This window comes from Ranitomeya variabilis, chromosome 2 (genome assembly GCF_051348905.1).
Source record: "Ranitomeya variabilis isolate aRanVar5 chromosome 2, aRanVar5.hap1, whole genome shotgun sequence".
NCBI classification, from domain to species: domain Eukaryota; kingdom Metazoa; phylum Chordata; class Amphibia; order Anura; family Dendrobatidae; genus Ranitomeya; species Ranitomeya variabilis.
The window spans coordinates 126,436,945-126,450,814 of record NC_135233.1 but is presented as its reverse complement, the minus strand read 5'-3'; the positions used below and the strand labels follow the sequence as shown (position 1 = coordinate 126,450,814).

The window sequence follows — 13,870 nt, the reverse complement described above, 5'->3', positions numbered from 1 at the left end:
GGCACTTAAATACGTGGCACTGAAATACGTGATACGTGGCACTGAAATACTTAAATACGTGGCACTGAAATACGTGGCACTGAAATACGTGATACCTGGCACTGAAATACGTGATACGTGGCACTGAAATACGTGATACGTGGCACTGAAATACTTAAATACGTGGCACTGAAATACGTGGCACTGAAATACGTGGCACTGAAATACGTGGCACTGAAATACGTGGCACTGAAATACGTGATACCTGGCACTGAAATACGTGATACGTGGCACTTAAATACGTGGCACTGAAATACGTGATACGTGGCACTGAAATACTTAAATACGTGGCACTGAAATACGTGGCACTGAAATACGTGGCACTGAAATACGTGGCACTGAAATACGTGGCACTGAAATACGTGGCACTGAAATTCGTGATACGTGGCACTTAAATACGTGGCACTTAAATACGTGGCACTTAAATACGTGGCACTGAAATACGTGATACGTGGCACTAAGTCTACGTTCACATTTGCGGTCGGCGCCGCAGCGTCGGGCGCCGCAGCATGTGTCATGCGCCCCTATATTTAACATGGGGGCGCATGGACATGCGTTGCACTTGCGTTTTGCGACGCATGCGTCACTGCGGCGCACGCGTCCGGGCGCAGAGGACGCAGCAAGTTGCATTTTGCTGCGTCCAAAATCAACCAAAAAAAGGACGCATGCGTCGCAAAACGCAGCGTTGTGCATGCGTTTTGCTGCGTTTTTGTTTGCGTTGTGTGGGTTGCGTCGCCGACGCTGCGGCGCACAACGCAAATGAACGTAGCCTTAAATACGTGGCACTTAAATAGCTGGATAGAGCTGGATCCGCGGGCTGTGATCTGGCCTACGCTCAGCACTCTGCGGAGCGCTGTCATTCAAAACACGTCCACTCATTTTGGTGTTTAGTCCCAAAATGGAGGATGGAAGAAGAAAAGGGTTGGACAAGGAAATGACATCATTTCTTTTTTTTTTTTTTCCCCACTGCAGTTAAAGCTTTATTTGTGTCAAACACAGACAATCTGCAGAGAAAACTGCATAAAAAACCGCACTAAAAACCGCATCAAAAAACGCACCAAAAACCGCACCTGCGTTTTCTGCCAAGAGCTGCGGTTTTTAGTGCAGAAAAACAGCAAGGAAATCAGGAACGTGTGAACATGGCCTAAAGCTTCTATATCTGCCATTAATATTCACCATCCCACTTATCTCAGTTGTGACCGCTTATACATCTAGTAATTCCCACCATTCAAAGGCCCTCACTCCCCCATTCATTCATCCACTATCCAACTCAAACCACGGAGACCACATTTTATCAAATGTTTCTATTTTCCCTCGTCTCTTGTAAACCCCCTTTTCCAGTTCGAGACCATGTTTTACATATTGAAGGAATTCTCTCCTTGCAGGCGGATCCTCCTTAATCCAGTTCCGTGCTATCACCTTCCGGGCCATATACAATAGCCTGGCGATTGGGCGATTGCTATCTTTCAGGCATTTTCCACTCCAATTTCATCCATATAACCCAGTAAGCACACAATCGGATCTCTCGGAACCCTACATCTATACGCACCTTCCACTCTACTCAGAACCACCAACCAGAAACCAGTCAGTCTTGGACACGTCCACATCATATGATATATTCCTGCATTCTCAGTCCTACATCTCGGGCATTCAGAGTCAGCACGCAGCCCCGCTTTATGCAGGATTTCCGGAGATTTATAGACTCTATGCAAAATGTAAAGCTGCGACAGACTGTACGGTTCGCTTAGTGAAACTCGTGGAACCCACTCCAGCACCGACTCCCAGGTTTCATTCTGCATTGGGCCTAGATCTCTTTCCCATTTAGCTCTCGCTTTTATAGGAAAATCCAACAAATGTGTATGCAATAGATCCTTATACAGGGTGGAGATAACTCCCCTTGTAGTCCCATCACCACATACATATTCCAATACAATGTCTTCTTGAATTCTAAGTCCAGCGCCCCTGTTTTGGGCTCCAAAAGCGTGTCTCATCTGAGTATATTGATATTCCCCAGAGGGTTTTAGCCCAAATTCTCCCTGCAACTGGGAAAATGAATACTCGTTGTTGAACTATCTGACTAACATAACAGATTCCTTTTGCCCGCCACTCCTTCAGCACCCCCAGAGCCGCAAATTCCACCAAATTATTATTGAGCCATAGCGGTGTAAATCTAGTCAAGTCCGTAACTCTCCGAATATGCTTCAATCTGTTCCACAACTTACGTATCAGAAACATGGTTGGATATAGTTTCCCCAAAGCTCCCAAGGAGCCATCCTCCAAACACTGCACCACCGGGCGTCTACCTGTCACCCCCTCCATCAATTTTTGTACCGCATTTGAAGACGCCACCCTCTCCCAGCCCCTCAAATGCTGACTCTGAGCTGCAAGAAAATACAGTTCCGGGTTGGGCAGAGCCAAACCACCATCTTCCTTGGGTCGCTGAAGCGTCTCTAGTCTAATACGTGAGTATTTCTTCCCCCATATCAAACTTCTAAAAAGGCCATTAATCTGATGAAATTTCCCACGTGGGATCCAAACTGGCGCGTTATGAAGTACATATAGTATTTTGGGCATCAGAACCATTTTAATAAGATTAACCGTTCCAACCACCGACAAGTGTAACTTATTCCACGCATCTACTTTCGCCTTTAGCACTCCCATAACAGGAGTCAAATTCCTTTGTAAATATTCCGTAACTGGCACCGAAATCCAAATCCCGAGATATTTAAAATGGGATGCCACCTTAAACCGCCCCTCTCCCAGTAACTCATTCTCATTCTCTCCCACATCATCTACCTTGAATAGGACCGATTTGTCCCAGTTTATCGTCAGTCCCGACCATGAACCAAATCTCTCAATAATCTCAATGGCTCCTTTCAAAGACTCATCCGGGTCAGCCAAAAACAATAAAACATCATCCGCATACAACGCTATCTTTTCCTCAACCTTTCCATATTTAAACCCCAGGGACCCCCTCAGATTGCCGAATCTTGGCTGCCAAGGGCTCCACAGCCAGAGCAAACAAAAGAGGTGAAAGCGGGCACCCTTGTCTTGTACCCCTAGCCAGCTTTATAGGTTGAGATAATTCCCCATTTACTCTAATTCTAGCTGTCGGTGATGAATATAGGAGCTGGATCCAAGACACAAATTGCGGCCCAATACCCATACACTTCAGCACCTGCCATAAATATTCCCACTCCACACTGTCAAACGCCTTATGGGCATCCAAAGACGCAATAACTCTCCGGCCATAGTTGTTGTCAGAACTCAGCTGGAGATTCATATACAGCCTCCGCAGGTTAACCGCTGTAGATCTATCAGGCATAAAGCCAGACTGATCCGGATGCACAAGATTAGTGATGACACTAGACAGACGAGAGGCCTGGAATTATATACTTAACAAAAAAGTGTGAAACAACTGAAAATATGTCTTATATTCTAGGTTCTTCAAAGTAGCCACCTTTTGCTTTGATGACTGCTTTTCACACTCTTGGCATTCTCTTGATGAGCTTCAAGAGGTAGTCACCGGGAATGGTTTTCACTTCACAGGTGTGCCCTGTCAGGTTTAATAAGTGGGATTTCTTGCCTTATAAATGGGGTTGGGACCATCAATTGTGTTGTGCAGAAGTCTGGTGGATACACAGCTGATAGTCCTACTGAATAGTCTGTTAGAATTTGTATTATGGCAAGAAAAAAGCAGCTAAGTAAAGAAAAACAAGTGGCCATCATTACTTTAAGAAATGAAGGTCAGTCAGTCCGAAAAATTGGGAAAACTTTGAAAGTGTCCCCAAGTGCAGTGGCAAAACCATCAAGCGCTACAAAGAAACTGGCTCACATGAGGACCGACCCAGGAAAGGAAGACCAAGAGTCACCTCTGCTTCTGAGGATAAGTTTATCCGAGTCACCAGCCTCAGAAATCGCAGGTTAACAGCAGCTCAGATTAGAGACCAGGTCAATGCCACACAGAGTTCTAGCAGCAGACACATCTCTACAACAACTGTTAAGAGGAGACTTTGTGCAGCAGGCCTTCATGGTAAAATAGCTGCTAGGAAACCACTGCTAAGGACAGGCAACAAGCAGAAGAGACTTGTTTGAGCTAAAGAACACAAGGAAGGAACATTAGACCACTGGAAATCTGTGCTTTGCTCTGATAAGCCCAAATTTGAGATCTCTGGTTCCAACCACCGTGTCTTTGTGTGACGCAGAAAAGGTGAATGGATGGACTCTACATGCCTGGTTCCCACCGTGAAGCATGGAGGAGGAGGTGTGATGGTGTGGGGGTGCATTGCTGGTGACACTGTTGGGGATTTATTCAAAACTAGCTGAAGAGCCCGGCGTTGCCTGGGCATAGTAAATATCTGTGGTTAGTTATAGCACCTCACTTCTCTTATTTTCCCATCACTCCTCATTTAGCACTTCACTCCTCTCATTCCCCCCTAACACTAGTCATTTCGATCTCACATCTGTCATTTTCTGATCACTCCACTATTTTCCCTCACTCCTCTCATTTTGCACTCACACCTTTTTATTTTCACCTAACACCTCTCATTTTCACCTCACACCTCTCATTTTCCCCTCAGTATATACATGTTTGTCATCTCCCTTATATATAGTATACACCTGTAGGTCATCTCCCCTGTATATAGTATATACCTGCTGTATGTCATCTCCTCCTGTATTTTGTATATACTTATGTGTCATCTCCTCCTGTATATACTATATACCTGTATGTCATCTCCTCCTATATATAGTATATACCTGTATGTCATCTCCCCTGTATATAGTATATACCTGCTGTATGTCATCTCCTCCTGTATATAGTATATACCTGTATGTCATCTCCTCCTATATATAGTATATACCTGTAAGTCATCTCCTCCTGTATATAGTATATACCTGTGTCATCTCCCCTGTATATAGTATGTACCTGTATGTCATCTCCTCCTGTATTAGACCTTGTTCACACGTTATTTGGTCAGTATTTTTACCTCAGTAATTGTAAGCTAAATTGGCAGCCCGATAAATCCCCAGCCAACAGGAAGCCCTCCCCCCTGGCAGTATATATTAGCTCACACATACACATAATAGACAGGTCATGTGACTGACAGCTGCCGTATTTCCTATATGGTACAGTTGTTGCTCTTGTAGTTTGTCTGCTTATTAATCAGATTTTTATTTTTGAAGGATAATACCAGACTTGTGTGTGTTTTAGGGCGAGTTTCATGTGTCACGTTGTGTGTGTTGAGTTGCGTGTGGCGACATGCGTGTAGCAACTTTTTGTGTGTCGAGTTGCATGTGACAGGTTAGTGTAGCAAGTTGTGTGCAGCAAGTTTTGCGCATGGCAAGTTTTATGTGTGGTGCGTTTTGAGTAGGTGCAAGTTTTGTGTGAGGCAACTTTTGCATGTGTTGCAACTTTTGTGCATGTGGCAATTTTTCCGTGTCTGCAAGTTTTGCGTGTGGCGAGTTTTCCATGAGGTGAGTTTTGCACGTGTGGCGAGTTTTGCGTGAGCCTAGTTTTGCATGTGGCGAATTTTGCGTGTGGCGAGTTTTGAGTGGCGACTTTTGTGTTTCGACTTTTATGTGGCGAGGTTGGTATATGTGTGGTGAAGTGTATGCTGAGGGTGGTATATGTGTTCGAGCACGTGGTAGTGTGTGGCGCATTTTGTGTGTGTGTTCATATCCCCGTGTGTGGTGATTATCCCATGTCGGGGCCCCACCTTAGCAACTGTACGGTATATACTCTTTGGCGCCATCGCTCTCACTCTTTAAGTCCCCCTTGTTCACATCTGGCAGCTGTCAATTTGCCTCCAACACTTTTCCTTTCACTTTTTCCCCATTATGTAGATAGGGGCAAAATTGTTTGGTGAATTGGAATGCGCGGGGTTAAAATTTCGCCTCACAACATAGCCTATGACGCTCTCGGGGTCCAGACGTGTGACTGTGCAAAATGTTGTAGCTGTAGCTGCGACGGTGCAGATGCCAATCCCGGACACACACATACATACACACACACACATTCAGCTTTATATATTAGATTGAAAGCATACTGAACCAGTATGGCTACCACAGCATCTTGGAGCGGCATGCTATTCCATCCGGTTTGCATTTAGTTGGACCATCATTTATTTTTCAACAGGACAATGACTCCAAACACACCTCCAGGCTGTGTAAGGGCTATTTGACCAAGAAGGAGAGTGATGGGGTGCTACTACCTCTTGAAGCTCATCAAGAGAATGCCAAGAGTGTGCAAAGCAGTCATCAAAGCAAAAGGGGGCTACTTTGAAGAACCTAGAATATAAGACATAATTTCAGTTGTTTAACACTTTTTTGTTAAGTATATAATTCCACATGTGTTTATTTTGGCGGGAGGTGGGCGCAATTCAACTTTTTGTGGGAGAACCCCATAAGCTTTATTAGTATATGTGCTTGTGGGGAGGGGACTCTGGGAGACATTAATTTGTTACACCCTCACAGTAGTATTTGTGTGGAGGACGCGAGGGACATTAAAGGGAATCAGGGCCAGTATAATTGTGTGTGGGGGAATGAGGGGGCATTACTATAAATGGGGGGAGGCTCCGAGGAGATTATAACTATAAGTGGAGAACTCAAATCATTATTACTTTTGTTGAGGCACTCGGGGCATTACTGATTGCTAAGGGAAACTCAGAACATTATTACTTTTTAGAAGCAATAATCCATAAGCGCTTACGAGGCAGTATTACATTATAGAGACACTCAGGGTATCGTAACTGGAAGGGGCACGCAGGAACATTACTGATTTCTGGAGGGGAAAAACCTGTGAATTAGGCTGGTTTCACACTTGCGTTTTTATCTGCATGCGTTTTTTAAAAAAACGCATGTGTGAAAAAACGCATGTAATCGCGGCAAAACGCCGCGTTTTTTAGACGCATGCGTTTTTTTTTTTTCCCATGAAAAAATCAACTAGAAAATCCATTAATAGTAGAATTAACTAGGGTTAGGGTTAGGGGTAGCTTTTTATTAGAATGTCCTGGTCACCGTAACCCTAACCCTACCCCTAACCCCTAAACGTAACTGAAATACGTGGCACTGAAATACGTGGCACTGAAGTACGTGGCACTGAAGTACGTGGTACGTGGCACTGAAATACGTGGTACGTGGCACTGAAATACGTGGCACTGAAATACGTGGTACGTGGCACTGAAATATGTGGTACGTGGCACTGAAATACGTGGTACGTGGCACTGAAATACGTGGCACTGAAATACGTGGCACTGAAATACGTGGTACGTGGCACTGAAATACGTGGCACTGAAATACGTGGTACGTGGCACTGAAATACGTGGCACTGAAATACGTGGCACTGAAATACGTGGTACGTGGCACTGAAATACGTGGTACGTGGCACTGAAATACGTGGTACGTGGCACTGAAATACGTGGTACGTGGCACTGAAATACGTGGCACTTAAATACGTGGCACTATGACTGTCAGAAAATGTTCATTAAACGGTTAGGGGTGAGGTTAGGGGTAGAGTTAGGGTTTGGATCCCTTTTATCACCTTGATGGTGGTGGGTGGCTTTTCAGTTTGTTTTCTGGGTTTTTCTATAAAAACGCATGCGTTTTTAACGCAAACAAACGCATGTGCTTAAAAACGCATGCGTTTACATAGACAGCAATGCATTTTTTTGCCGCGAAAAAACGCATGCGTTTTTTCGCGGCAAAAAAAACGCGCAAAAAAATACTACAGGTTGCATTTTTGAAAATGAACGCATGCAGGAAAAAAACGCATGCGTTTGAAAACGCGACCAAACGCAAACAAAAAAACGCATGCGTTTTCAATGTTAAATATAGGGGGGAAAAAACGCATGCGTTTTTTGTGCAAAAAACGCTGCAGACAAAAACGCAAGTGTGAAACCAGCCTTACTTGTTAGAGCACTCACAGGGGCATTCATATTTTCTAGGGGGCAATTTCACCATCTAGACTCGGGTACTAAGGGGGTGTTTTACTATGTAAAGGCCACAGTGATGGGCATTTTTATTATGCAGGGCACTAAGGATTACTGTTACTGTGCCACACAGCGGGTCCGATAATCAGGACAAATATGGCAGCAGCTGGGTCAACGTTGGGGTGACAGTAGGGTATGAACTTTGTGCAAGCTGGAAATCAAGAAGAATGGTGCTGGAAATGTGGGAACCTGTTAAATCCGACAGTTTATGCTTTTCCGACCCAAATCTATTTTCAATAAGAAAACATGTTAATTTCAAGTCTATTTGTCTGGACCAATCTGCACTAAATATTGCAAATAGGTAAATCCGATGCACTGTAACATCTTACACCAGGTTGTAGACCTCTAGGACCTACAGGACCTACCATTCTCTAAATTTTTGCACAAAAAAAGGCTCTGAAAAGCAACTTAACTGAAATCTCTTTTGCTTAAAATTTCTGCGCATTACTTGGATATGATGACTTCATATCAGTAGCGAATTAAGGTTTTTTGGTTTTTTTTTACAACAGTTAAACAAAAACAGACCCGTACTGAGCCAGATGATTCTACTAGTACCCAATAAAGATTTGTTCTATTATTTTTATGATCATGTGCACTATGGCTCCTTTATCCTGGTAAATTAGGACTAGACTGGCATTAGAATCACTTTTTACCTTACCAGGTATATGTATTACTGGGCATCCAGAGAAGTACTGTGAAAAGAGCTCTGCGTTCACTGTGGCGCTCATGAGCAAAACTTTTAGGTCTGGTCTCTTGATCATGACATCTTTCAAAACCAAAAGCAGAAAGTCACTGGATAAAAGAAAATGAAAAGATAGATAAGGTCACTGCTTCGTAAGGAGAAAAAAAAAGGAAAATGTAAAGCTCCTTAGAAGGGAACCTGTCACCAGTTTTTTGACATAGCAGCTAAAAATATCACCTTGTTCAGTGTCTGCTATGCATTCCCTAAATCCATATATAACCCCCCTGAGTCCCCCTGTATAACCCCCAAAAACCTTTTTAATTTCTTCCGTGCTGTATGGTAATCTTAAAGGGAACCTGTCACCACGTTTTTGGAAGATGGGATAAAAATAGCGTTAAATAGGGGCAGAGGTGGGCGTTACATTAGTGTGTTTGTTATGCGTTTATTACCCACCTAAGTTGCCGAAATACCTTTGCAAAGTCTCCGTTTTCGCCTGTCAATCAGGCTGGTCTGGTCAAAAGGGCGTCTTGTCTTCCCCCAGATTTTGCGTAGTTTTCCGTTGGTGGCGTAGTGGTGTGCGCATGCCCAAAGTCCTGAATCCTCTGCCAGGGGATTTAAAAGAGCGCGCTGTTCGTTTTCATTGGTGATCGGTGGGCGCGGCCATCTTCCTTTGGCCGCGCGTGCGCAGAAGCGGCGCTCTGCTGGCCGCGGCTTCAGGAAAATGGCCGCGGGATGCCGCGCGTGCGCAGATGGATATCGCGGTGGCCATTTTCCTGAAGCCGCGGCCAGCAGAGCGCCGCTTCTGCGCACGCGCGGCCAAAGGAAGATGGCCGCGCCCACCGATCACCAATGAAAACGAACAGCGCGCTCTTTTAAATCCCCTGGCAGAGGATTCGGGACCTTGGGCATGCGCACACCACTACGCCACCAACGGAAAACTACGCAAAATCTGGGGGAAGACAACGCCCTTTTGACCAGACCAGCCTGATTGACAGGCGAAAACGGAGACTTTGCAAAGGTATTTCGGCAACTTAGGTGGGTAATAAACGCATAACAAACACACTAATGTAATGCCCACCTCTGCCCCTATTTAACGCTATTTTTATCCCATCTTCCAAAAACGTGGTGACAGGTTCCCTTTAATGGTCCGGCCCAAAGAGCACACTACCCTTTCCCCCAGCTGCTGTTCCTTTAATTTATGTGGATGACGCTTCCTGCATCATCCACATCGCCGTGCGACATTTCGTGCCTGTGCAGAAATACTGCATTTAGCGCAATATTGCCCAACTGTAGGTAAAGCCGAAAAACAGAAGTGCACATGCGCCGCACACGTATTTCCGGCTCATTTACCGGAATTACTTCCATGTACCGAAAATACGTTTGCCGACGTATGCGCATTTCTGCTTTTTGACTTCGCCTACAGTTGCCTACATGGCAAGCAGTCAAGGACGACGAGCAGCAGCCGGGGGGAGGGATGGAGAGGTCCGAAGCAACACCCATTGGATCGGACCTAGAAGATTACCATACAGTGTGGGAGAAATTAAAAGGGGTTTTCGGGGTTATACAGTGGGAGTCAGGGGGCTATATAAGGATTTAGGGAATGCAGCGCAGAAGCTGAATAAGGTGATATTTTTAGCTGTTAAGTCACAAAACTGATGAGAGGTTCGCCTTTATAATGACCGGGAAACAGATTGGTTATCCCTGGTGCAGTGAGTAGTCTGTAACCTACCTTTCTTCTGTCCTCTCATGGACTTCATCCACAATCACGTGAGTGACACCATGCAAAGCAATGTCACCTTCAAGTCGCCTCAACAGGACACCAGCTGTGCAATACAGAAGTCTGGTGGCAGAAGACTGCAAACAGAAGGAAAAAGGGAATTAGACCTACAGGTCATTTGGATTCCAGACGTCCCTCAGGACAGCACACCAGGAGATAGTCCTTCCTTGCCCTATGACTGGTCAGGATCACAGAGAAGTTAAAAGGCCCCTTCCACCTACACCCTCCAGTGTTTTTCAAAGTACTACAGAAGGATGGATGCAAATTGTGTATATGAGCCACTAGAAACGCATATTTAAGATATGCAAATTGTCTCTTCAGAGGGGAAGAGGACTAGAACTCTAGTGCCACCTATTGGAAGTAGCAATCCTAACAGTCAATGTTGACTCTTTAACGAGCCTTGTCACATGACTTAGGATAATAGCCAAACCAGAATCTCAATTTGCAGACACTGTTTCGGGGGTACAGCCCCTCGTCAGTGCAAAAATACTCATTGATAAAAAAAAAACAACCAAAAAACCACATGTATAAATGATTGAAATTAAATATGACATTTACCTAAACTTGTGAGCAACTTTACACAATCGCTGGCACCTTCGGCAATCTAGATTTGCACTGTGGCAAGTATATGTTTACTGTATGTGCCAAGAAAGCTGCATCCACAGATCGTCGTTCAACCAATGAAGATCACACCATTTTGGTGTTGTGTTAAGGTTTCTATCTCTTTACTGCATGGAACAATTACACCTATTTTTTTTGTAGTTTTAAATTGAATCCTATGATTCACAAACACTTCCAGTAACGGGCTTCTATTAAATATGGCATGCGTGTTTATCAGAAGCCAAAAATGCAGTGTGCAAGTAGCATAACCTAGAAACTTGGCATAGCGCGGACCTTAACACTCTCCAGCCGAATCTGATAGCCCACAGAGAGGCCAACTCTCTCCGCTCTCTCTTGAGCAACACGTTCAGCTACAGAAATGGCAGATATCCTCCGCGGCTGTGTACACACGATGTTGGAAACCAGGTTGGCAGATCCTTGCAACGAAGCATCTAGTATAAACTGTGGAATCTGAGTGGTCTTACCGCATCTAGAAAGAAATAATAATAGTAAAAATAAGCATTGAACTTTGGACTAAAAGACACGGCGGCTTCTTTAGGAAGTCTATGCATGGCTTACCCAGTCATCCCACATACAACCAGAACCTGGTGCTTTGCCAGGCTTTTCAGTATGGCATCTTGTTGCTCCCATGCTGGCAGCTTCATCCTCTCTTGCAGCATAGATTGGTAACTTTTAGTAGCCTGGTAACATAATTCAGGTTAGTGACATTTCTTAATTAGAAATACAAATACCCTAAAAGTGAGGGCTATAGATTTTTCCCTTTTCAGTATAAATACAGCACTTGTCGCTTGCTATGGGCCCATACTGAGCACCCGAGAAGCTGGGATTTTGTAAGAAGCTACATAGTGCTTTTCCTTTACAAATTCATACATTTTAAGAATATATCAGGGCATACTCTTCCAGATTGTAACAATATTGTAGGTGTATGGGGGCATCATAGGGTGCCTGTTAGGTAATCCCCGCATGTGTTGCGGTTGTCGAACAGCCACGAGACATGCAAACGCGGGGACTCGAACATGTTTTTCGAGCACGTTGAAGTCACTCGGTCAGCACACAAGCATAACACTTTATCCGGGCACGTTCGCCCATCACCAGTGTATACATTACAGAGCCAGTCATTTGTCTATACATTTTTTCTGTAAATTACACATACGGCCATTCACAATTTCTCCAGTGAGTGTTCCGTGAAATATGGGCTATTTACCCGCTTCGTCTTGAAGTGTTTACAGATCTTGGCATTTTCTGTAAGTAAAGCTTTGGGGTTGCAGTATTTTTTGTCCTGTTTTTTCTTGAGATTGACATAACTTTCATTTTCTACCACCACCGTCTCCGATTCCAAGTCATCCAGTTCATCATCTTCGGTCTGGGTAAGTTTACTAAGCTCTTCCCTCACGATATTCAACTCTCTTTTTGCTAGAAAAGAAAAACAAGACACACTGGGATCTGGTAAGAAAATCATGTGGCATGAAGAAATTGCAAGGCTTTTATCGTGAAAAACAAAATTATGGATTTCAGTAATTCTTTTTTTTCTGGATGTGACTTTAATGTCACAAGTGCTTTTCTTTAAATAATGTTGAAAAAGTTCTGTAACTTTTTACTAAAAGCTTATTTTCATATTACTCTGCTTCCCATCAGGTTTTGTGATCATCCAAATCAATAAATACACATTTCATTAGCATATGACATTTTGGTGACAGACTTGTCCTATGACTAGCATTTATTACCAATCCACAGAATAGATCACAAAAATATGATTGCAGGGGGTCCGCATGAGAACTGGGGCTCTGTGTCCCATGTGAAAGGAAAGGTAGTGTGACCACTAAAATATTTGTTTTTATGGTTATATTGGGGAGGTAGTGTGCATGTGCCAGGATTGCACCCAGACAGTGAATGGATCGGAGGTCACACGTTCACACTACAAACCATTTACACAAGACGCCTTGTCAGAATTGATGGGGGTCATAGTGGTCGGATCCTCGTCAATAATAAATACAAGTCTTATACTATAGATTGGCGATAAAAAAAAAAAAAAAAAAAAAAATGTGGTCGTTCGACAAGCTGTTTTCCATCTGGTTGTTGGATGTGCATGTATGGGGCAGGTGCTGAAACTGAGCCCGTATTATATGCAGCAGATACCAACTGCATTGTACAGCCGGCATCTGCCTCTAACAGCAGCTAAAAGTGCTTGCAATGATGACAGCCAGTGACTTACACTAGGTAACCTTTTGCCACAATCTTTAGCACACAATACAAATCTAAATTTCACAATACACAAATAGAGACACTGATAATACAAAAATTAGACATATGTGGTATCGCTATATCCACATATCCATATTTAGCCTGTATGGTAATGCCTTAAAGCAAACAAAAAAAAAAATGTAAAAATGCAGAAATGCATATTTTTGGTTAAGACATCCCCCCACAAAAATGCAATAAATAGAATTCAAAACATCACACGTCATGTGAAACCAATGAAAAAAATAAATATGTTATGTGTTCCCCCCCCCCCCACAAACCTCTTTATTTTATTTTACCACTACAATTTAAAAAAAAAAAAATGCAAATCTGGTTATCACCATAATTACACTGAGCGGATCATGTCGGGTCATTTTTACTTTACCCTGAATGGGGTAAAAACAAGCCAAAAACCTATGGCAAAAATTGCCTCTTTTCCCCATTTCACTGCACCCCCCATTGTTTAGTACATTATATGGTAAAATGAATTAAGTAATTCAAAACTACGACTCTTCCTGCAAAAAA

At 43.6% G+C, this 13,870-nt stretch overlaps 1 protein-coding gene across 3 annotated transcripts in view; it reads right to left on the bottom strand.

Moving 5' to 3' along the window:
- The window catches only part of DHX57 (DExH-box helicase 57), a 91,711-nt gene that overhangs the window by 54,585 nt on the left and 23,256 nt on the right, over window positions 1-13,870 (bottom strand). For all 3 annotated transcript variants that reach the window (XM_077282955.1, XM_077282957.1, XM_077282956.1), the window contains 5 exons: window positions 12,312-12,520; window positions 11,666-11,787; window positions 11,381-11,576; window positions 10,439-10,563; window positions 8,686-8,819 (listed from right to left, as the gene is read on the bottom strand). In XM_077282955.1, the coding sequence (XP_077139070.1) occupies window positions 8,686-8,819; window positions 10,439-10,563; window positions 11,381-11,576; window positions 11,666-11,787; window positions 12,312-12,520 (786 nt within the window). The remainder of the gene's footprint in view (window positions 1-8,685; window positions 8,820-10,438; window positions 10,564-11,380; window positions 11,577-11,665; window positions 11,788-12,311; window positions 12,521-13,870) is intronic.